Here is a 22,112-nt window from a genome sequence, read left to right as displayed (position 1 = left end):
CCTGTTTATCTCTGTCTCTCTTTGGGCTATCTCTTTATGTGACTTGCTTCTCTTCGCCTTTCATTCTCTGCTCTCTCATTTAACAAGGCTTTGACTATGGTACTTGTTTTATGTGCTTCATTTTCTCTCTTCTGTCTTTTTGGTTTTTTTTCCCTTACCTCTTTGTCTACTGCATCTCCCCCAGGAATTCTCTTCTGTTCCGTAAACAGGAGACAAGACCTCCTTTTTGCTAACTGCCAAACCTACCGCTCTCTGACAACCAGAGAAGAAATTTTCCACTTACCCCAAGTCACTGACAAAAATCTCCTCAGTGTCTTGCTGCTGGAGCTCCACTATGCCAAAGAGCAGTCTCTAGCTCCAATTAAATCATTAAGGTGAGAAAAGAAAAGAGAATAAGAGGAAACTGCTATAAACCCCTGTTTCAGAGCCAATGGGGGTTATACTTTAGATAGAACTTAAGGGGTTCCTACTCCACAAAATCTCCTTCTTCTGGGTAGTCTGGTGCAGATGCAAAGGGGAGTGGCAAAATCTTAAGTAATGGTTGACTTCTTGGGGGGTTGGGGAAAAACCTCTCAAATCCAGAGTAATGGCCACCTTATAATCTCACCAGCTAAGGACAAAATGAAAGGCATGAAAGAGACATTATGGTGGTATTAGGAGGTTACAGTGGTTGAGGAGGAACAGATCCCAGATCTCCCATCCCGTGGAGAGATGTAGCTCATTAATTCTGCTAAGACCCTAGGGAGAGGATGGGGTGGGTCCAGGATCTGGGCCCCAGGCCAGCAATTAGCTTTTGGGGCTCTTGATGTGGATGAAGAGAGAGAAAAAGAGCCCAGGGAAATGACTAGCACAGCAGCAATGATAGTGCCAGATAAAGTTGGTTGTCTTTTGCCTGATGGCGAAGACCAGAACATCCTGATTTCCTCTGGTTTCCCTTTCCCACACACTGGAGGATCCCATGAATCTTTGCTGCTTACTAATCCCTTCTAAGTTCCTAATGCCTCCAGCATCCCTCCCACCCAGTCCTTTCCCAGGAAAGCCTGAGCATAAGACATAGGTGGGGAGGATTTTGTTGTGTGTGGGGAGAGGAGGAAGAGAATGATAGTAGGTTCTTTTAAGTGAGTCAAATAACTTTCATTTTCTATCCAGACTGTCAGGATCAAGGCCTTGGCAGATAAGGTTGTTTATGCAACTGTCCAGAGTCCAGAGGAGCTTTCTGACCAAGCTTTATATGCCTGGAATTATAGAGGCTATATCTTAGAAATTAAACTGTCCAGGAAAAGGGTTTTGAAAATGAAGCCTTTAAGTACAGAAGACTTTAAAATACATTTTTACTTCAATGAAATGACCAGGTGTAAAATTAGCATAAACTCCAACTCAGGGCTCCAGACTCCCTCCCATCACACCATAGCATTGTAGAACTTCTGGAAAGTCCTAAGTAGTTTTATAAAGATTTTTCCTAGATATGCCCTAATGGGACTGGATAAAGGCACATCAAGGATTAGGGCAAGACTAGAGGCTGCTAAGGTAGGTGGCTGCCTGGGGTGTACACAAGACATGGGGGTGGGGGTGGGGAGGTACACTTAGAAGACCTTTAAATGAATCTATTTTTATTGACAATTTTTTAATACATCAAATTATTTCCCCACTATATCCCTCCCTATTAAAGACATATCTCTTGCAAAGGATTTTTTAAAAAACATATACTTGCTAGCTAGGTAACTCTGGGTAAATCTGCCTCAGTTTCCGCATCTGTAAAATGGGGATAATAATTGTACCTACCTCTCAGGATTATTGTAAGAATAAAATGAGAGAATATTTGCAAATCACTTTGAAAACCTTGAAGTTCTATACAAATATTGGACATGATGATGATAATGATGATGATGATGATGGCGGCAGCTAGGTGGGGAAACAGGGGAAGTCCCGGGCTTGGAGTCCAGAAAACTCACCTTCTTGAGTTGAAATCTGGCCTCAGGCACTTACTAGCTGTTTGGCCCTGGGAAGGTCACTTAAACCTGTTTACCTCAGTTTCCTCACCTGTGAAATCATTCCAAGTATCTTTGCCATGAAAACCCCAAATGGAGTCACAAGGAGTCACACATGACTGAACAGTATTATTGAACATTATTATCATTACTATTTCTACACGCAAACATGTCTCATGCATGCCCCTTCCTCTCCACTCCAACACCACTACCCTGATACAGGCTCTCATCCCCTTATGCCTGGACTATCCCAATAACTATTGCTTGGTCTCCTTGCTCAATGTCTTCCCTCCTCCAGTTCATCCTCCACTCAGTGAGCAAAGTCATTTTACAAAAATGTAGGTCTGAACATGTAAAGTGCCTATTCAATACATTCCAGTGTTTCTCTATTACCTCTAGGTTCAAATACAAAATGCTTTGTTTGTCATTTAAAGCCCTTCCCAGTCTGGCCCATTTCTACCCTTCCTGTCTTCTTGTACTTCACTCCCCTCAATGGTGCGATACAATAACACAGGCCTTCTGGCTGTTCCTTGTACGTAACACACCATTTCCTGACTTTGTACTTGCGGTCCCCCATGCCTCAGCTCCAATCTCACCTTTTAGAGGAGGCCTTTCCCCATCCCCTCACTCTCTCCTCCCGTGCCTTCCCTTTGGGATTACTTTTCATTTACACTATGTAAATGTATATGTAAATGTAAGTATGTATGGACAAATTTGTACCTTTCTCCCCCTTTAGAATGTGAGTTCCTTGAGGGAAGGGACCTTGTTTTGACTTTTTTTTTTTTGTATCCCCAGTGCTCAGCAGTGCTTTATACCCAGTAAGTACTTAGTACATGCATGTCTACTCCCCTTTTCAGATGTGTCAGCCATACAGTGCTCTGGTCTTTGCCTCCTCCTCCCCTACTGGAATCAGAGACATAGAGAACTTTTGTTTGGAAGGGAGGAGTGGGGAAGAGAAGGATGGCTAATCCTGGACTCTGTATGTTTCCTTTAAAGATTTATATAGGAACCCATTTGGAAAAGTATAAACATTCAACCAATGTGACGACTTCTTTTCATCCTTCTCCATTTGGGTGCTGTTATTTCTTGTAACCACCTCTGATTTCTTGAAACACTATTCGTTTCATTATCACTTTCAACTTGTTCTGGGGAATTCCTCCTAGCCACTGGTGACGTGTCAGAGTCCTGAAATCTCATTGGAAGGCCAAGGCTATGCAGCTGTATGGCTGAAAGATGCAGTCCAGGCTTGGAAACATAATTCAGGGTACAACAGGGACCTTACCCAGGAGGGAAATCACACAAATGAGCAAAGACCACGGGTTCAACAACAGTAGAATAGTGAAGCTAAGATGAAGAAATATTTCAACAATAAAAAGAAAAACATTTTAGAGCACTTTTCATTTGAAGATTTATCAGAAACTATTTTTACCTGTGGGACAGTTAGGTGGTGCAATGAATAGAGTGCTGGGCCTGGAGTCAGGAAGATCTGAGTTCAAATCCAGTCTCAGATACTTGCTAGCTGTGTGACACAACAGCCACAACAACCTTTCATATGTATATTTACTCCCACCCCAGCTCTGGTGGATAAAGAAGGATGATAGTGATTCCTTGCATGGGCAGATGGAGAGACCAAGATTCAGAGAGGTTTAGTGAGTTAGTTAAGATTGTACAATTTTCCTACTTCTTCCTCTTCCGCTCAGTATCACTTCCAAATGAGATAGTGACCTCTGTCTTGACCAAAGTCTTCAGCTCTTAGATGTTAGTAGGAGACTTGGAGAGGAAAGCAGAAGGAGAAGGACTGGATTACGCCTGTGTAGGGAAAGTGTGGGAGTCAACATCAATCTACTGGACTGAGGAGACATCTAAATGACAGCTGCGTAGGATGGATGAATAGATTCACGGGGGTGGTGGTGGTGGTGGAATTGGTGAAAGCCTCAAGAATACTCAAGACATTTTCTAAAGACTTGTTTCCTCTTCAGACCATCCAGGCCATCTGCCACTGCCACATTGCAATCAATCACTCCAATCAATCATTCAGTTAACTTACAGAGAGAAATGGTGGGAAAAACACTGGATTTGTAGTAAGAGGACCTGGGTTTGCCACTTACCAATTGTTTGACAGATAAAGACATGAACCTTCCTGGGCTTTCATTTCTTCATCTATAAAACGAGGGGGCTGGACTAGATGGTTAAGGTCCCTCTTAGCTTTGGATCCTATGATCCCACTGTGTACATCCTCTGTGCACAGTTTTGACCTGAAGGTACGGTGAGTGATATGAGGAAGAGAGAGACAGATATCCTGATTCCATGGAAATACTGGAGTATTAGAGGTGAGTCACATGAATATCACTGAAGATACTTAAAAAGCATCAAAATAAGTGCAAATGAATAAGTGCTAAAGGGTTCCAGGATCATATATCGGAGCCAAGTGAGATCAATCAGGGGAACTTTGCCAAATGAGATAGACTTGAACCAATGGGGAAGGAAACAAGATGGGGTGAGGGTGATTGGAGAGGAGAAGCCTAAGAGAAAGGCCCTCGTTGTTTGGCCCTTGGAGGTAAAAGCTGTGAGGCTGCCTTTTTCCATGTGGACCAATAGATGATCTTGAGATGAAGTTCATCCTCTCCCTACCTCAGTGGGAGAGAACTTCAGAGGCATGTGGAGGAAGCTAGCCCTTTAAATGAATGATGCTCTAGTTATGACCTTTTTTTGTTTCCCTTTCCTTAAAACTGAAAGTAAATTGGTGTCTGAGAACAGCAGCCGACCTAAGGCTGAAATAAACCACATATTCATACTAAGGTGGGGACTTTCCATCTTCTCCTTCCACCCCCAACTCCCCAGCCTCTTAAGATAAAAGTTTGGGAGGGAGACTCATCCTCATTCTATTCTTTCTCAGCTTCAGAGATGGCACCTAATGGCTCTTTTTTTGATGTAAGTCTGTATGTGTGTGTGTGTGTGTGTGTGTGTGTGTGTGTGTGTGTGCTCTCACCCATGGGACAAAGCTTTAAGACAAGGGGAGATAAATGAACTGGGGTGGGCTGATGATGAGGTTCTAGACTTGAGATGTTTAGCAGAGAAGGTTTCTTGTAGCAGAAGAGTTTTGAACTGAGTTTGTAAATGACAGGAAGGACATGGATTAACAGAGAAGAATCAGTTACTCTCCTGTCTTAAACATAACTTTATTTCCAGACTTCAACTGGGGATCACTGGAGTGGGGAGAGAAGTCTGTTTTATGATTCACTGGCAATGTTTGAAGTAGGTTAAGTTTCTTCCTCTAATAGAGTGCAATGTTCCAACTACTGGAAGTGGAAGGAGCACTGGCTTTATAGTCAAAGGTCCTGCTTTCAGATTACAGGTCTGTTAATATCTGTGGGACCTTCACATGTACAGGCCTCAGGTCCCTCATCTGTAAAATGAAGCAGTTTAATTAGGTGACCTTTAAGGACTCATGCAGCTTCAAAACCTGTAATCCTACAAGATGCTTAGAGATCTAGTTCAACATCCTTTTTCCTTACCCTTCCTTCTAGGTTTTCTAGGCTTGAGAGCAGGCTGGCATCTCTCCCATAATGGAGGAAATCAAGTTCTACTTACCTCACATAGTTGTTGAGAGGATCAAATCAGATAATGTAGGCCAAGTACCTTAGGAGTCTCAAATAGCTTTGTAAAGATCCGTTAGCAGTAGTATTTTTATAAAAGTGTTAACAGCTTGATGCTTTTACCCTCTCACGGGTAAAAGGACCACAGAGGAGGCAATGGGGGAAAGAGAAACAGAAAGAAAACTCAGATGCTTGAATTTCACTTTGGACCCCTTGAACCTTTTGGAGCTCTCAGTCTGGTATGGGGAGTGGTCACAGAATCTAGTCAGTCTGTCAATAAACATTTATGAAGTGCCTACTGTATTCCAGACACTGTGCTAAACTCTAAGGATAGGAAACAAGGCAGGACAAGCACTAAATAGGAACTCATAATCTAATGGGAAAGACAACAAGCAAATATGTATACAGGGAAAATAGGAAGTAAATACGAGAGAGAAGTTAGTAGGCTTAAGAGGATGGGAAAGGCTCCTATAGAAGATGGAATTTTGGTTGGGACTTTATTAAAGGAAGCCAGGGAATAATCAACTTGCCCAGGGTCATACAGCTAGGCCAGTGTAAGGCAGGATTTGAACTCAGTTCTTCCCGACTCCAAGTGGCTTCTTAACTGCATCAGGTGTAGACATAAGAGTTTAGACCAACAATAGACCAAGAAGAATAGCTGAGTACGGTGTAACTGACACTGATGAGGTGAAAAAACCTGGACATCCCAGATAAGAATTACCCTTCAAAGCTGTGCCCAGGGAGCTTTAACATGTATTCCAATGATGCTGCCATTGCTCAAAGCCAATTTGGAACTCTTCTTTTGGAAATGTTTTTAGAGTCACATATTCCTTGGAGGAGCCTCAATAGTGATAAATCTCCATCTTTTGGGGAATTGATTTGATTTTTGGAAACTTCTTGAAGACATTCTGGGACAAATCAAATAAACAAAGTGGGGCAGTTAGGTGGCGCAGTGAGTAGAGCACCGGCCCTGGAGCCGGGAGGACCTGAGTTCAAATCCGACCTCAGACACTTCACACATGTACTAGCTGTTGTGTGACCTTGGGCAAGTCACTTAACCCCAATTACCCTGTTCCCCCAGAAACAAAAACATAAACAAAGTGGATAGTCGAATTGAGGAATCTGATTTTCAATCAAAAAACAAGCTCGTGGCCATCTTGTGTGGCTGAAAATCAGGCTTTTAAAATCTCTACTCCTTTCTTCTTTGTCTCCAGGGGCATGTACATTCCCAAAGCCAAGAGCTAATGAAATTCACTGCCCAGAAGGATGACAGGGTAAAGAAGATTAATGAACAGATTAGGTCTAAAAACAAGGTCCCTGTAAAAAACCAGAAACTCCTCTTGGGATCCAAAACCCTAAACCCTGAAAAAAAGTTGTCCCACTACTGGTTGGACCCCAGCACAACTATTCACCTGACCCTCAAGGTGGTGGAACCAAGTGATGAGGAGCTGGAGGTGTTCCTGTTGGAGGTGGATGAAGGAAAGAAGTACCCGTTCCACATCCGACCATCCAGCTCAGTGTCTCAGGTGAAGGAGGTGATTAAAGCCATAACAGGAGTGCCCCCTAAGGCCCAGATTGTGAACTGCAATGGCAAGAAGTTAGAGGACGGGAAGATCATGTCTGATTACTGCATCCAGAAGGGCAACATCTTCTTCTTGTCGAGGATTTGCATAGGAGGCTAACCAGAGAGAAGGGAGCCTGGAGTCAAGAAGAAATACAGTTCAAATTCTTCCAGCTAATTCCTGCTTATGCCAAACATGATGCTTTCATCCCTTGCAACGAAAATTCAGAATGAAGTAGACAAAGTAGAGAAGGAAGAGTAGTAATGGTGGTGGCGGTGGTGAAAGTAGAGTAGTAAAGAGCAAGCAGAAAAAGAGATGGCTAGAGGAAAAGTAATTAAGGAATTCATTTCAAGGTTAATAATTCTGTAACAGTATACTTCTAATGTGATGCTTAAATAAAATCCTTTAAATGCTTTTTGTTGTCAGGGACTTGTGTTGCAATTATTGAAGGGGATACAAAATGAATTCACCCTAAGTCATGTAGCAAGTAAATTGTAAAGACTGCATTAGAACTTAACTCTCTTGACTCTCAGTTGAAGAATTCTTCCACTACAGTAAACTGGATGTTGGGAACAGGGAGATTATCTTGGTTTCTCTAGTTTAACGGTCAAGAGACCCCTTTCCTTTTCCTATACCACAATGGAGATAATTCATCTTGAAGAGAGTTACTTATCCTGCCACCATTAAACTATAATGCATGGAAGAGAAAGAAAATTGTTCTTTTGTCCTGCTTTTGACTGTATCTGATGTAAAATTATATCTTTTATACCTCCCTCCATCCTTTAAATGAATAATCCTTTATGTGTCCTGAGAAATGGGGCCAACAAGGAAAGATGCGCTTCTGCTTTTCTCTCCTACAAGAGTGGCTGGTGCCATAAGGGAGAGGAAGTCTTCCAGGAAATAGTTTTGGGGGGATTATTCTCCTGCTTGTGACAAGAGTTTAGGAAAGATGGTGGATTACTTATCTGTTGTCTTTCCTATTAAGCTTCCCTCCTTTAACCATCCCCAAACCCTCTAGTGGGACTTTGAAGTTTTATAGGATCCCATCCCACCCGTTTGTCTCCTTCTCAAGATTGTCCTTACATAACCTCCATGCCTTTTATATATGGGTCAAGTCCTTTTCTCTTAAATGTCCTTCTGCTTTCTATCCACTACTTCAATCCTTTGGTGTTTTCAAAATTTCAAAAAGTCCTTTCTCTTCCAGGACTATCTTTACTATGCCCACTCGTCATTTCTCGTTCTGATCCCTTTTGTATCCCCTCAAGGCCCTTTTAAGTATACAAGTCTGTCAATTGCATAGACTACCCTAGTCTGCCTGTTATGTCTGCTTCTTATGTGTTGGTCTCCTCTTACAGGGACCATAGGCAGGGACCATATGTCCTTTATCAAACTGGAAGCTTCTTAAGAACAGCAGCCCCATCTACTGGGAGAATATCTAAGTTGAGAACTATATTTCTCTTAAAATGTGGATATGCCTTCTCCTTCATCAGTCTGGGAGCATTCAATGGGCAAGATCTATTCATGCTCTTGGTTCTAGAATTTCTTGAGAGCTATCTCTTTGAGCTCACCACTCCCCAATCCATGAGGACTCAGAGTGATGGACTGGCCCACTGACAAATAATGTGACCCTTTGGTTGAGAAGAGAAGCTCTCCCTAACTCCACCCTCATCAATCCCTCCACTCTACTCTACTCACAAGCCTTTTTGCAGCCCCCTTCACCTCCTTGTTCCTCAGGGTGTAAATGAGTGGGTTAAGGGCAGGAGTGACCACAGTGTAGAACAGGGAGACGAACTTGCCCTGCCCCTGGGAGTAACTGTGTGTGGGCTGCAGGTATGTGTAGATGGCAGAACCATAAAATAAACAGACAGCCGTGAGATGGGAACCACAGGTCCCCATTGCTTTTCTCCTCCCTGTCTGGGATTTCATCTTCCACACCGCCTGGCCCACAGCCCCATAGGAGACCAGGATGACAGCGGAGGGCACCAGCAGTATAACTACCCGAGCAGCAAACATCTGCCGCTCCACGGTTCCCCCGCCCCCGCAGACCAGTTTCAACAGGGCTGGCAGCTCGCAGATGAAATGGTCCACAAGCCCGGGCCCGCATAACTGTCGGGTGGCCAGTAGTGTGGTCTGCGCCAGCGAATTGGTGAACCCACCCACCCAGCAGGCAACCGCCAGCCCTCGGCAGAGGCGGGGCGAGGCCAGGGCTGTGTAATGTAGCGGACGGCACACGGCGGCCGAGCGGTCCAGCGCCATCACCGCCAGAAGGACGCATTCAGTGGAACCCAGTGCCAGGAAGAGGTAGAGCTGGGTCATGCACCCGGCGCGGGACAGCGCCCTTGCCCAGCCCCAAAGGTTGGCCAGCAGCAACGGAACAACGCTGGTGGTGAAGCATACGTCCACCAGGGCGAGGTGGCAGAGGAAGTAGTACATAGGCGCGTGGAGGCGGGGATCACGGACCACCAAGAACACGAGAGTAGAATTGCCAACCAGGGTAAGGAGGTAACAGAAGAGGATCAGGGCGAAGAGTAGCGGCTGGAGCGATGGCCAGTCGGAGAATCCCACAAGGAAGAAGCGTTCGCCAGTGCTTTGGTTGGTCTAGGGAGGCAGAAAATGACCCAGAATTTTTTTGAGACGCTGTGTAAAGCCCAGACCAATTCAAACGTCCTCTTCCCCAAGTTTTCCCCAAGAGCTCACATTTATGTAGAACTTTGCGTTTTTACTAAGCCTTTTCTTGACAACTTTACCTCCTTTTTCATATGAAGAGGCAGAGGCTGAGAGAATGCTATCTCCTCCATGAAGGATAGGAATCAATTTTTTTATCTTTTAAAAATTTCACAATCTCTGTTCCTTCCCCTGAATAAGTGTTTCATAAATGTTTGTGAAAATGGATTGGATTGAGAGTGACTTGCCTAGAAACTGACAGGTCCTGGACCTGGACCTGGACTGGAGTTGGGGGGATTCTGTTGTAAGGGAAAGCACCATAGGCATGGAGTCAGGAAACCATCTCAGCTCCTTCTACTACTGAAATTTTGGATGTATGATTTGGAACTATGCCCAAAAGGCTACAAAACTGTGCATACCCTTTGACCCTGCAATACCACTTCTATATCTGTATCCCAAAGTCATCATAAAAATGGGAAAAGGACTAACATGTACAAAAATATATACAGCAGCCCTTTTTGTGTTGGTCAAGAATTGGAAATTGAAGGGATGCCCATCAATAGGGGAATGACTGAACAAGTTTTGGTATATGAATGTAATGAAACGCTATTGTTACATAAAAAATGGTGAGTAGGCAGACTTGAGACAAACCTGGAAAAGACCTGCATGAACTAATGCTGAGTGAAATGAGCAGGATCAGGAGAATGTTGTGCATAGTAACAGCAACATTGTGCGATGCCTAATAGACTCATCTCTTCTTAGCAATGCAAAGATCTAAGACAACTCGAAAAGGCTCCTGATGGAAACTGCTATCCACATCCAGAAAAAGAACTACAGAGTCTGAATGCAGATGGAAGCATACTATTTGCTCTTTTTTTGGTTTCTTTTCTCTCACAGTAGTCCCACTGGTTCTAATTCTTCATTACATCATGACTAATGGAACTATATGTTTAATATGAATGTATATGTAGAGCCTATATCATATTCCGTGCTGTCTTGGGGTGGGGAGAGGTGAAGGAGGGGGGTGAAATTTGGAACTCAAAATCTTATGGAAATGAATGTTGAAAACCAAAAATTAATAAACAAATATTTTTTGAAAAAATAAATTCTAGCTCTACCTAGAAGCTGGCTATTCTAGCTCTGGTCATCACCTATTTGATCTTGGTCAATTCACTTTGCCTCCATGGGTCTCAGTTTCTTAATCTGTAAAATAAAGGCTTTGCGTAAATGACCAACTTCCCTACCAACTCTATAGCCAAGTTCTTATGGCTCCAAATGCAGTACTTCCTATACTGCTTTGAAGGAGCAAAAATCAGAGATAAGGGCCAAGGTTTGGGAACATTTACTCGTCAGACCTTTCACAAGTCTGAAATCAGTGTAAGTTGAGCACAATAAAGATATATTTTATGTATAGCTTGGCTTGATAATAACACTATTGGTATTTTAAAATTTAAATTAATTACAAGGCCCCTAATTGAATTTACTATTAAAGTTTTTGCGATTTTATATGGGAATTTTCATTTTAAGATCCAGTTCTGTAAACTGGAAATGATTCTAGTGGTGCAAACTTTCTTTTTTTTTTCATCAGAGTTCCATCACAACAAAACAATGTGAATACCCTGCAATGATAACATTGCAAAGAAAGTCTGCCAGTATTTCAGAAGTTCTTTTCTGGAAAACAATGGTGGACAGAAAAGTGAATGGGTCATGTATACAGTAGAAGTAGGATGCTGTAGGGAAGGAACACTGAACTAGCTGATTATAACCTCTGAGTCAGTTTCCTTATCTGTAAAGTGGGACTATGAATTTCTTTATGGTATAGGATTGTTTTGAGGCTAAAGATAGTTTATCTTTAAGTATTCTGAAAAGCCTAGAGCACTAAACAAATGTAGGATGTGATACCATGTAAAAATTTATCTTGAGGCAGTTTTGGTGCAGAGGAATGGGCCCTGGGTCTGGAGTCATAAAGTTTGGGTTTGATTCCTGACTTTGCCACTTGCCATTTGTGTGACTTTGGGTAAGTCACTTCCCCTCTATGGGCTTCAGTTCTCTAATCTGTAAAATGAAGGGGAGAGTATGTTTAGTGACCTCTGAGGTCCTTCCAGTTTTGAACCTTGTGATCCTTTATTTAGGGGATTGAAGTCTGGTCAAAGATTAGAAAGTGGCTGTGGTATTAGTACAGGGTGGGGAACCTGCAGTCTCAAGGCCACATGTAGCCCTCTAGGTCCCCAACTGCAGCCTGAATCCAAACTTCACAGAACAAATCCCCCTAATAAAAAGATTTGTTCTATAAAACTTGGACTCAGTCAAAAGGCTGTACCCAAGGACCTACAAGACCACCTGGGGCCTTGAGTCCACAGGTTCCCTACCCCTGGTGTAGTGGATTGTATATGACCATTTGGAATTTTAAAACCTGAGTTTGAATCCTGTCTCTTTTTAGTTGTATGACTAGAGGTAAATCGCTTCACTTTTTCAGATTCTCACTTTCCTCACCTGCGAAATGAAGAGGTTCATAGAAATTTAGAGCTGGAAATAAACTTACAAGTCATCTAGGCTAAGCTCTCCTTACATATGAGGAAACGAAGGGCCTGGGTATTGAAGGGAGTTGTCCAAGGTTGTAAAACTAGGAAGTGGAAGAAATAAGACTTAAACCCAGGTTTTAAACTCAATGTGTAAAACCATCACAACATGTCTGGTTTCAAAGCTTAGACCAGATGATCTTTAAGGGTGCTTCCAGCCCTAACATTTCATGATTCTGAGATACAAGATGCTGACCATGAAAGCATCTCACTTCACTAGATTCCAAAGTTTTAACTGTTAGTCATTGAATCCTCGGACAAGGTGGGGCCTGAGAAGGACCTTAATTTAGAAAAGCCAAGATCATCTGCTGCATCCTGGCCCATAACCAGTCATCTTGACTTTTGTCTTGCCACTGGATTTCAATGGCTCTGGAGGAGAGAATGAGGCTGCCTCACTTAAATCCAATTCACCATGTCACTGGTCCTCTTCGAGAAGGAAGGAGCAGCAGCAGCAACAAGACTTGTCTGAGTCCTTTCAGGAACTAGGCAATGAATGTATCACAGATCTGGAGCTAGAAGGAATTTCAAAGGCCATCTAGCCAAACCTCTTCTTTTTACAGAGGAGGAAACTGAGGCCCATGAAGGTTAAATGAGTGTCCGGGGTTACACAGATGGTAAGCATCAGAGATGGGATTTTAACTCAGGTGATCTGACTCAACAGTCAGTGATCTACTGTAGGATGAGTGATAAGTAATTGTTTTTTTTTTCTAATTTTCACTTCTCTTGATCAGCATCATCTCCATTTTCCCTCTGCTGAGGAGCAGGCAAGAGATGACCCAGCTCTATGACAAAAGTCAACAAAAAGGAAACCCACAAGCAAATAATAGAATCAAAGAATCACAGAATGACAGAACTGGAGCTTTCGAGATCTTTTAGTCTCACATTCTTCTTTAATAAATTTGGAAACAAGTTCCTGTCATGGTTTTGCTACTTATCAGATCAGCTGTGTGTCTTTGTCCAAATTACTCCCCCTCTCTGGGTCTGAGTTTTCTCATCTGTAAATTGTGTGTGTGTGGGAGGGTGAGTGGACCAGATGATCCTTAAGGTCAGTTTTAGAGCTAAGTACTGTTGATCTGTCTGCTTCTAATATTATAGGGACTGTGTCTCCTGGTCTGGCATCTAGTGTTTGTACATTGCTATTTGTTATTAGAGTAAGGAACATATCAAATGACTTGTTACAATTGCATAAAATATGGCTGTTTGTAAAAATCACTTTGAGCATAAAAACCATATCATTCATGCATATGATATATCTTAACTAAATTATTTTATGTTAGACAAAATATATAACATAATAAAATATTACAAATAAAAACATGATATAGTATAAATAATATAAGATTATAATATCAATTAAAATTATTATTTTCTACAAGATTGTTTAATTAATTAAATAATCTTAAACATTTTATTTATCATTCCAAATGAAAAGTCATAATCGCAATTACTTTTAATTTTACAGAAAAACAAAACTAGGTAAGTTCCTAGGAAAATGGTGGGAGGAACTCCTCCCAGAGTTTCTCTTTTCCTGTATGTCTCTGTATCTCTAATATCACCATGCTTAGGGCCTCATCATTGCCTGATAGAACAAGAGAAAATAATGGCTCTGCTGCTCTGCATGACTTTAGGCAAGTCACTTTCTTTCCTTTGGCCTTTTCCTCCTGTATAAAATGAGGAGGCTGAACTAGATGTTCCCTAATGTCCTTTTCAGTTCTTACAGCCTATGATTCTAGGAGGGAAGGACTTACTTGAGATGCAAGTCATGTACCATTTCTTTTCCTCCCTTGCATTAGACAGGCTAGTACAGAAAACTTTCCAAGAAGATTGCTGGTGGTCTGATCAGGATAGTCACTGATTTCCACCCCCCCATTTTCTCTCAAATTTCTTCAGTCTTACTATGAAAATGTTAAAAGCTACCACACAAGGTTCATGTATTCCAGTGGTATTTCCAAGGGCCTCACAGAGGGACATAGTTACTCTGGGAGGGCTTGGTAGCTATCCAAATATTAGTGATGGTTCCTTTATTGCTACCTCTCACTCCCTGTCTCACAGGATTGTTGCAAAGAAAGGCCTTTGTAAACTATAAAGTGCTATACAAATATGAGCTAGTTGTAATGAACCTCTCCCCCGCCCCCTCACTTTTTCCTTATATTCCTTTTTTTGTCTGTTTCTCTCACTTTCTTGTCCCTTCTTTTCTAGGAATAAAAACCTCACAGCTTTCCCCCAGGTTCATTATTTGACCTATCCCAGACTTCTCTCAGTCTGAGTTCTTCTCTTCTTTCAATTTTCTCCTCCATTTTACAGAACTTATAGAAAGAGAAAAAAAAGAATGTCAGCAGTCAATAATGAAGAGGGAGTGCATTCCAGGCATTGCAGATGACTCTTGCAAATTCAAGGACATGAGAGGTCATGGGAACAGTTAGCAGTTTGGCTGGTAAGTAAAGTAAGTGAAGGGAAAAGTGTGAAATAAAACTCAAGAGGCAGGTTGGCACCAGATTGTAGATGCCAGTCTAAAGAATGTGCATTGTATTCTATAGGCATTAATGAGCTGCTGGAGATTTCTGAGCAAGAAAATGGCATAGACAGACCTATGCATCCGGAAGATGATTTTGGCAGCTGTGTTGTGGATGGGTTAGTGAGTGGAGGGAGTGAATTCAGGGAGACAGGTTAGGAGGCTACCATGAAGGCCCAAATCATCATTGATGGGGACCCTATATAAATAGTATGGTATCACTGTGTGGAGGGAAGGGGCAGATGTGAAAGTTGTCTGTGGAGTTAGAATCAGTGAGAATCGATAACAGATATTAGGGGTAAGACAATGGGAAGAGTCCAAGATGACTCAGAAGAGAAGGGAAGACTTAGGAAGGGAAGGGTACATTTTACCTGTCTGACGTATTCAAAGGCTAACATGAAGAGACATTCTTATTCTGATTAGCTCCATGAGGTAGAACTAGAGATAATGGGTAGAAGTGGAAAGAAAGTTGATATTTTTTATAGATGGGAGAAAAACTTTCTAACAATGAAAAGGTTCCAAAAGTGTAATGGGTTGCCTCAAGAGGTGGCGGGCTTCCCTTCACTACAAGTTTTTCAGTAGAGATTGATCAATTGGGGGTGTTATAGAGGTTTTCTTTTTGGGGGATGGGTTGGCCTAGGAGACCACTAAGGGCTCTTCCTATTTTCAGATTCTGTCATTTTGCATGCCCTAATTCGTAATACTCTCCCTACACCTTCATATTCCCAGACTTTCAGCACTAATTCTGGAGTCAGAGGACCTCAGGTTGGATCCCACCCATCTCTCAACCTTCCTGAGTCCTAGTTCCCTCATTTATAGAGTGAGGAGATTGGACCAAATAACCTCTACAGACCCCGCCAACTCTACATCTATGATACTATGACCTATAAACATCATCTTGCATGCTTTTACCAGGCACAGTTTTAGGTTTGTATCCCTTCACCATAAAAGCATCCAGGAATAGATTGACCCCCAAATAATCTGTTCTTGATTCCCCGACTACTCTGGAGGGTCTGTGCATGGAATATGGCATTCCAAGCTGGCTTCTTCCCAGAAAGCCCTTGATTTTGGTCCTCTGATAATAATGGCTAGCATTTATGTAGCCCTTTATACTTTGTGAAGCACTTTACAAATATTATCTCATTTTGTCCTCACAACAACCCTGGGAAGTAGGTACTGTTATTGTATAGGTGAGGAAACTGAGGATGGGAGTGGTCAAGTGATTTGCCAGGGGAACAAAACTAGTCAGTGTCTGAAGTGAAATCCGAACTCACGTCTATCCTGAGTACAAGTCCACTACTCCACTGTGCCACGTAGCTGCCAAGTAATCATAGCTCACATTTACATTCTCCTGAGACGTAGGCAATATGAGCATTAACTAGGATTCACATCTAGGTCTCCTGATTCAATGTCCGGACTTTTTTTTTTTTCTACATCAGTATAATTTAGTTTCTCAGCTGGGAGGGACCTTTGAACCCTTCAGAACTCTTCCATTTCATAGTGAGTTGTACAAGGTTACGGCTGGTGAAAAAAATTCAGAGACTGGAATCCAGATCTCTTGAATTTACTGTCTAAGACTCTTTCCTTGGCACTAAAATGAATTCTCCTGCTACTCCTTGCTCCACTTCTGCCATTTGTTGATGTAAACTCAGGGAATTCATTTCAATATGAAGAGAACAATATTAGGAAGAAAATCTACTGCTTCAAATGCCCCAGAATGCATCCAAATCTAGAATGTTGTCCTTAGCCTCATTCTACAGACACTAGAAGACCAAACTCACCTTTATCTCCTCTTCTTTCATTTTCATCTCACTCTTACTCTCTGGAGTTGAATTTCAGAGTTTTTGGCTAAAACGTTGGTCTATTGGTTTCCCTCTGGCTCCTCTGTGTGTGAATCTACAGTGAGATAAATTGAAGGTAGATGTCAGTGCCAGATGGCGCTGACAGGCATGACTGAGGGCTGGGAGGGGACTGCAGGATATTACATCCTAGATCTTTAAGGAGGAGGTGGATATGGGGACAGATATGACATCTGTCCTGATAGCAAACGGAGGAGATGATCCTTCTATGTCTAATCTGGACAGGAGTGGTAACAGTTGTCAGCTAGTACCCTGGGAGAAGTCCTGTGGTTGAGAGCTGGCAGGAGAAGAACTAAGGTTACCAGGAGAATATATAATCTTCCTGGGAGCAGCAGTAACCTTCCCCCTGATGCTGAAGGACAGGATGATGAAGGGTGAGAAGAGATGAGCGGGAGAGTCAGAGCTTTCAGTCTCCTGGAAGGGAACACTAAAGCTCTGGGGGCAACCATGCATCCTATTCCAACAATTAGTGTCTGGTATGGAGGAGTCTAGAGAGGAAGTCCCCAAGGTAAAGAAAGGGAAGTTTAGGCAAGAAAATCCCTATAGGACACTGTGTCTTAGGTAGCAAGAATTGGAATGCATTGCAGTGGGGTGGGAGAGGAATGGAGGGTTTGGAGGGCAGAATTAACCTAGTACTATTCATGTCCATTTTTTCACCAAGATTGCTCTTTTAGCAATCCCTACCTAAATTGCATCATTGAGATCCTGATCTCTCAATTTAGATATAGTTGTCTGCATAAAATCAGTATCTGAAAGAAAGGCCATGAGCTACTCAGAGGGAGCATGAGCTTGCTACAGATGGAAGTTTGCTTCTGGGAAAAGCAGAGAGTACCACCTTAGTCTCTAAGATGGGGTCTTTTTGGCTCAGTTTCCCCATTGTCTTCCTTTGAAAAAGAATGTCTCCCTCCTGGCTATTCCTGAGTCTGGCTGTGAGATGGAATTAAAATGAATGTTATCTGAATTGAAACAAAGCTAAGGATATTTTATCCTGTTATATCTGGCATGTCCCTACTTTTTGCTTTTATAGCAAATTTCTCTAATTAGAGTAAGTGTTCAGTAAAAGATATGAGCACATGCAAATGAAATCTTGTAGTTTTCAATCTGTATGTGTAGTCATTCCACATTCCAAACAACTGGGTAAATTAGTACACAGGCTTGTCATCTGCCGGCCTGCATAGCCAAGTGAAAAGAAGTTTCTGAACCAAAGTTACAAACACAATGTTAATCATTATCTCATAGACTAAGGATGGGATACATCTGAGCTGCTATGATAAAATGTGTGTTAGGTCTGAGCTATTCAGCTTAAAATTTTATTCTTTTCTACAACCTAAACAATTTAGTAAATGGGTACTTGGCCTAGTCAGTTGCCTGTTATTAGATATATCTATCTTTCTCCTTATATCTGGAGCCCTGCACATTGAACTTGCCTGTAAGATTTGTGTCTCTTAGACTACAGGCCAATTCACTTACAATTGGCAGCAAACAGTGGATGCCAGCCCATACTCACCCATCATCCCCTGGATGTAACCGTTCCTCGGTTCCAGTCAACTTCTTCTTCCCTGGGACTTGTTGAGACAGGGACAGCTTTATGCCCCTTTTCAGCCTGAAGAAGCTACAGAAGCAGAGAACTACCCTTTTCCAAAATGAATTTGGGTCCCAGCTCTTTGAAGGGGGGGTGGTGATGGAATACTAATAAAGCTGCCCCCAGACCCAGTGTTCTAACTTCCTTATGGGCCCCACTGAACAGCAGGCATATCCTGATTTAACCACAAGATCTGGCTTTAATCACACCTCAGGCCCCCAGACCCAATATAGCCATTGCCCCTAGATATCTACTGCCTTCAGATCCAATTCACATATTTGAATAGGTGTGTTCTTGTACTCAACTATAATCACATCATTCATTTAGGTCAAGACAGGACTACAATACCTAACTATCCATCTTGACCAGACAAGACCACAGTAGCTAACCAATTGGAGGGCAGCATGACCAGGATGTTTGACCACCAAACCACAGAAGAGAACCCTCCTCAATTACCTAATTCCTTAACAAATTCCTCCTGCCTTTTTGATATTAATCGTATTCCATATTCTATTTAAATGGTGATTGTGTAATGAGCATCTTTACCCTATAAAAATCCATCTTGCTTTCTCTGAAGGTGCTGGTTCCTCTTGGAATTCAGCTGGCTCCATGAAAGCTGTCAATTCAATAAATACCTAACTTGTATTAGAAGTAGTCTGACTTTGAATTCTTTGAGATGGTTCCACCGCAACACATCATGAAACCACAACAGTTTTTGGCCTCCTTGGGTGGGCAGAGTTTAAATCTCAGCAAGAAGATAGGCCTACAGAATAGATGACTTGTTTAGGGTCACACAGGTCAAAGAAGATTCATGTGGTAACAGAGAAAGAGATGATAGTTGGAGACAGAAGACAGAAATGGCAAGAGGTGACCAGTTAAAACAGAGCTAGAGAAATGAGGGAATATTATATATGATAAAAATTAAGGTGAAGACAGAGGAAGGAAAAGATGGATATAGGGTAGAGAAGAAAAACAAAAGGAAGTCAGATACACAAAGATTTCATATATTTAACAGAGATTCCCATCCCAAACAGAGCCCTTCCCCACTCTGAGGTTATGTGTTGAGTTGGTCGTTGGGTCAGTTGAAATTCCAGGTGAAACTGAGAAGCATTGGAAACATCCCTCCTAACTTCAGAAATATCTCAGTCTTAATGTCTCAGCTCTCCCCTGGTTGCTTGATCTTCTCCAACAGCCTCCCAAATGCCTCCTTCACCTCCTTGTTTCTCAGGGTGTATATGAGTGGGTTTAGTGCAGGTGTTCCCACAGCATAGAAAAGGCCAAAGAATTTTCCTCGGTCCTGGGCATAGGGGTTCTTGGGCTGGAGGTAGACAGTGATGACAGAACTGTAGAAGAAGGAGACCACCAGGAGGTGGGAGGAGCAGGTCCCAAAAGCTTTCTTCCGTCCTACTGCTGAGTTAATCTTTAGCACAGTCTGGACAATAGCACCATAGGACACGAAAATGAGAGTCAGGGGCACAACCAGGATCAGGACACTGGCCACAGCCATCTGGATCTCATTGTAAGTAGTGTTCTCACAGGAGAGGCGGATAAGGGCTGGGACTTCACATACGAAGTCATCTACTCTTCTGTGGGAGCAGAATGGTAAATGAAGAGTGGGTGGTGTCTGGACCACAGACTCCAATAGTCCAATGATCCAGGCTATAGTTGCTAGTTCCTGGGTAAGGCGGGGGTGCATAACAATGGCATAATGGAGGGGTCGGCAAATTGCCACATATCGGTCAAAGGCCATGACACCCAGAAGGATACACTCAGTGGTCCCTAGGGCCAGGAACACAAAGAGCTGAATGGCACAGCTATTAAAGCTGATGGTCTTCTCTGGACCCCAGAGGTGGGACAATAACTGGGGAACACAGCTTGTGGTGAAGCAGAGATCCAGAACGGAGAGGTTGGAAATAAAGAAGTACATGGGAGTGTGGAGTTTGGAGTCAAGGATAGACAATAAGATGATGAGTGTGTTGCCAACCAGAGTCACAAAATAGGAAGTGAGTACTACCACAAAGAGGGCTTTCTCTAATCTGGGGTGGTCAGAGAAGCCCAGGAGAATAAAACCTTCTGGGGAGCTTTTATTAATCATGGCCTTGCTTTCATCTGGGCTCTGGAAAATATAGAGACAGAGAGAGAGAGAGAGAGAGAGAGAGAGAGAGAGAGAGAGGGAGAGAGAGAGAGAAAGTTGAGATATTTCTTAAGCTTTTAAATTTTATGTTGTTTGTGCCTGTGAACTTGTCAAAACAGAGTAATTGGAGTATTTTTTTCTTCCTTTTCTTATTCAGTCATGCAATTCCATTCATCTACTTTTCTATTGGCGCTCCTTCCCATAGACACAATGTTATATAATATACAGTAGCCCTTCTTTCAACTCTGTTAACTAACACCACCATCCTCTACCCTTTTGATAAGAATTTTGTTAATGTGAGTACAAACACCCAAGATGTCCTGATTTATTGGTTGAGTAAAGAGGAGAACACGGACTGTGTTCTCTCTTGTTTTCGTATGTTTTGCTCTTTTAGATGACAGGGATATTACCAAAAAATTGTAATAGTAAAAAAAAAAAACTCCTTTGTCTAAGAAAATGAAGTTCATGACTAGAAGCATGCATGTATAGGATATCTGCTTGACATTTGTTTTTCTGGAAGCAGGAATGCATGACACAGCATCATCCATACCCTTTTATCCTATTCTTCCTTACAGACAGTCTACAAACTTGGGGCAAATGGCTAGATTTAGTCATCTCTTCTGAGCCTGAGGAATAGAATTTTCCTCTTTTGGAAAGCTAACTGGTTCAGAAAGTCTCTTCCACACTATATGCAACCCACCAAACTGACCCAGAGAAAAGAAATGGGAGACATGATTCATGCACTTGAAAAGCCTTTGGTCTAGTTGAAGAGACAGAACAAACACAGTAATAGAAAAAACTAGAAGGAAAATGAAAGATTAAAAAAATAAATTGAATGCAGAGGACACAAGTTCATAACAATTAGGGTCACATGGAATCAAGGAAGCTCTTGGGGGAGGTGGCCTTGGTCTTTGGAGTTAAGGTGGGAAGAGTTGGGACATGGCAGAGGCAGCAGGAAGTCTGCTTAGGCCAAATCTCAGAGGTAAGAGATTGAGATTGTTCCATAGGTCAGGTTGAGGGGGAGGGTACAGAATGCAATAGGCAACACTTAATGGTGGGGTCAATAGTAGTGTCAAATGGCCCTGAGAAACCGTCTTGGTCATAGTCTTGCCTCTAGGCAGGATTGCAATGAACTCTTTACCCTGACTAATGATAATCCATCATGTGTTTGAAGGCCGTTTTTTAGTGGGATCTAGCTACTTTTTTTGTCTCTGTCTCCCACCATTCCTTGCATGAAAGAATTTTCATTATCTAGCTATCTAATCATCTCTTTGCATACTTATCTCACTTTTTCCTCTTCTCTTTTTATTTCTCTCAATCTTTCTATTCTGACCTGTTTATATCTTCCTCTCTTTGGGCTGTCTCTTTGTGTGACTTGCTTCTCTTTCTCTTCATTTTCTGCTCTCTCATTTAACAAGGGTTTGTCTATAGTACTTGAAGGTACATTGTTTTATGTGCTTTGTTTTCTCTCTTCCCTCTCTCTCTGTTTTTGTTTTTTGTTTTCCCCTACCTCTCTGTCTACTGCTCTCCCCAAACTGTCTCCCCCAGGGGTTCTTGTCTGTTCCATAAACAGGAGAAAACCTCCTTTTTGCTAACTGCCAAACCTATCCCTCTCTGACAACCAGAGAACAAATTT

The 22,112-nt window shown here is 42.3% G+C and overlaps 3 protein-coding genes across 3 annotated transcripts; 1 reads left to right on the top strand and 2 right to left on the bottom strand.

Annotated features, from left to right (window-relative positions):
* Positions 1–4,713: 4,713 nt before the first annotated feature.
* Positions 4,714–7,561, top strand: LOC118857249 (ubiquitin D-like). The gene is made up of 2 exons (XM_036767914.1): positions 4,714–4,919; positions 6,799–7,561. The coding sequence occupies exons 1-2, from the start codon at positions 4,893–4,895 to the stop codon at positions 7,264–7,266; spliced, it is 495 nt and encodes a 164-aa protein (XP_036623809.1). The 5' UTR covers positions 4,714–4,892; the 3' UTR covers positions 7,267–7,561.
* A 1,149-nt stretch (positions 7,562–8,710) lies between these two features.
* On the bottom strand, positions 8,711–16,709 carry LOC118857980 (putative olfactory receptor 2I1). The gene is given in 3 exon segments (XM_036768426.1): positions 8,711–8,803; positions 8,842–9,783; positions 16,683–16,709. Coding segments are annotated over 3 exon segments (1,062 nt in total).
* A 2,789-nt stretch (positions 16,710–19,498) lies between these two features.
* LOC118857243 (olfactory receptor 2H2-like) lies at positions 19,499–20,437 on the bottom strand. The gene has a single exon (XM_036767910.1). It carries the CDS (start codon positions 20,435–20,437, stop codon positions 19,499–19,501), a length of 939 nt encoding a protein of 312 aa, XP_036623805.1.
* Between the last annotated feature and the right edge of the window lie 1,675 nt (positions 20,438–22,112).

This window comes from Trichosurus vulpecula, chromosome 7 (assembly GCF_011100635.1).
Source record: "Trichosurus vulpecula isolate mTriVul1 chromosome 7, mTriVul1.pri, whole genome shotgun sequence".
NCBI classification, from domain to species: Eukaryota; Metazoa; Chordata; class Mammalia; order Diprotodontia; family Phalangeridae; genus Trichosurus; species Trichosurus vulpecula.
Note: the sequence above shows the minus strand (reverse complement) of the source record. Positions and strands in the feature narration are given on the sequence as shown.

Excerpts from the sequence above, each read along its gene's own strand:
- LOC118857249 (XM_036767914.1), top strand. The coding sequence starts at position 4,893 with ATGGCACCTAATGGCTCTTTTTTTGAT. Across the intron at positions 4,920-6,798 it reads CTAATGGCTCTTTTTTTGAT|GGGCATGTACATTCCCAAAG; the intron begins GTAAGTCTGTAT and ends CTTTGTCTCCAG.
- LOC118857243 (XM_036767910.1), bottom strand. The coding sequence starts at position 20,437 with ATGATTAATAAAAGCTCCCCAGAAGGTTTTATTCTCCTGGGCTTCTCT.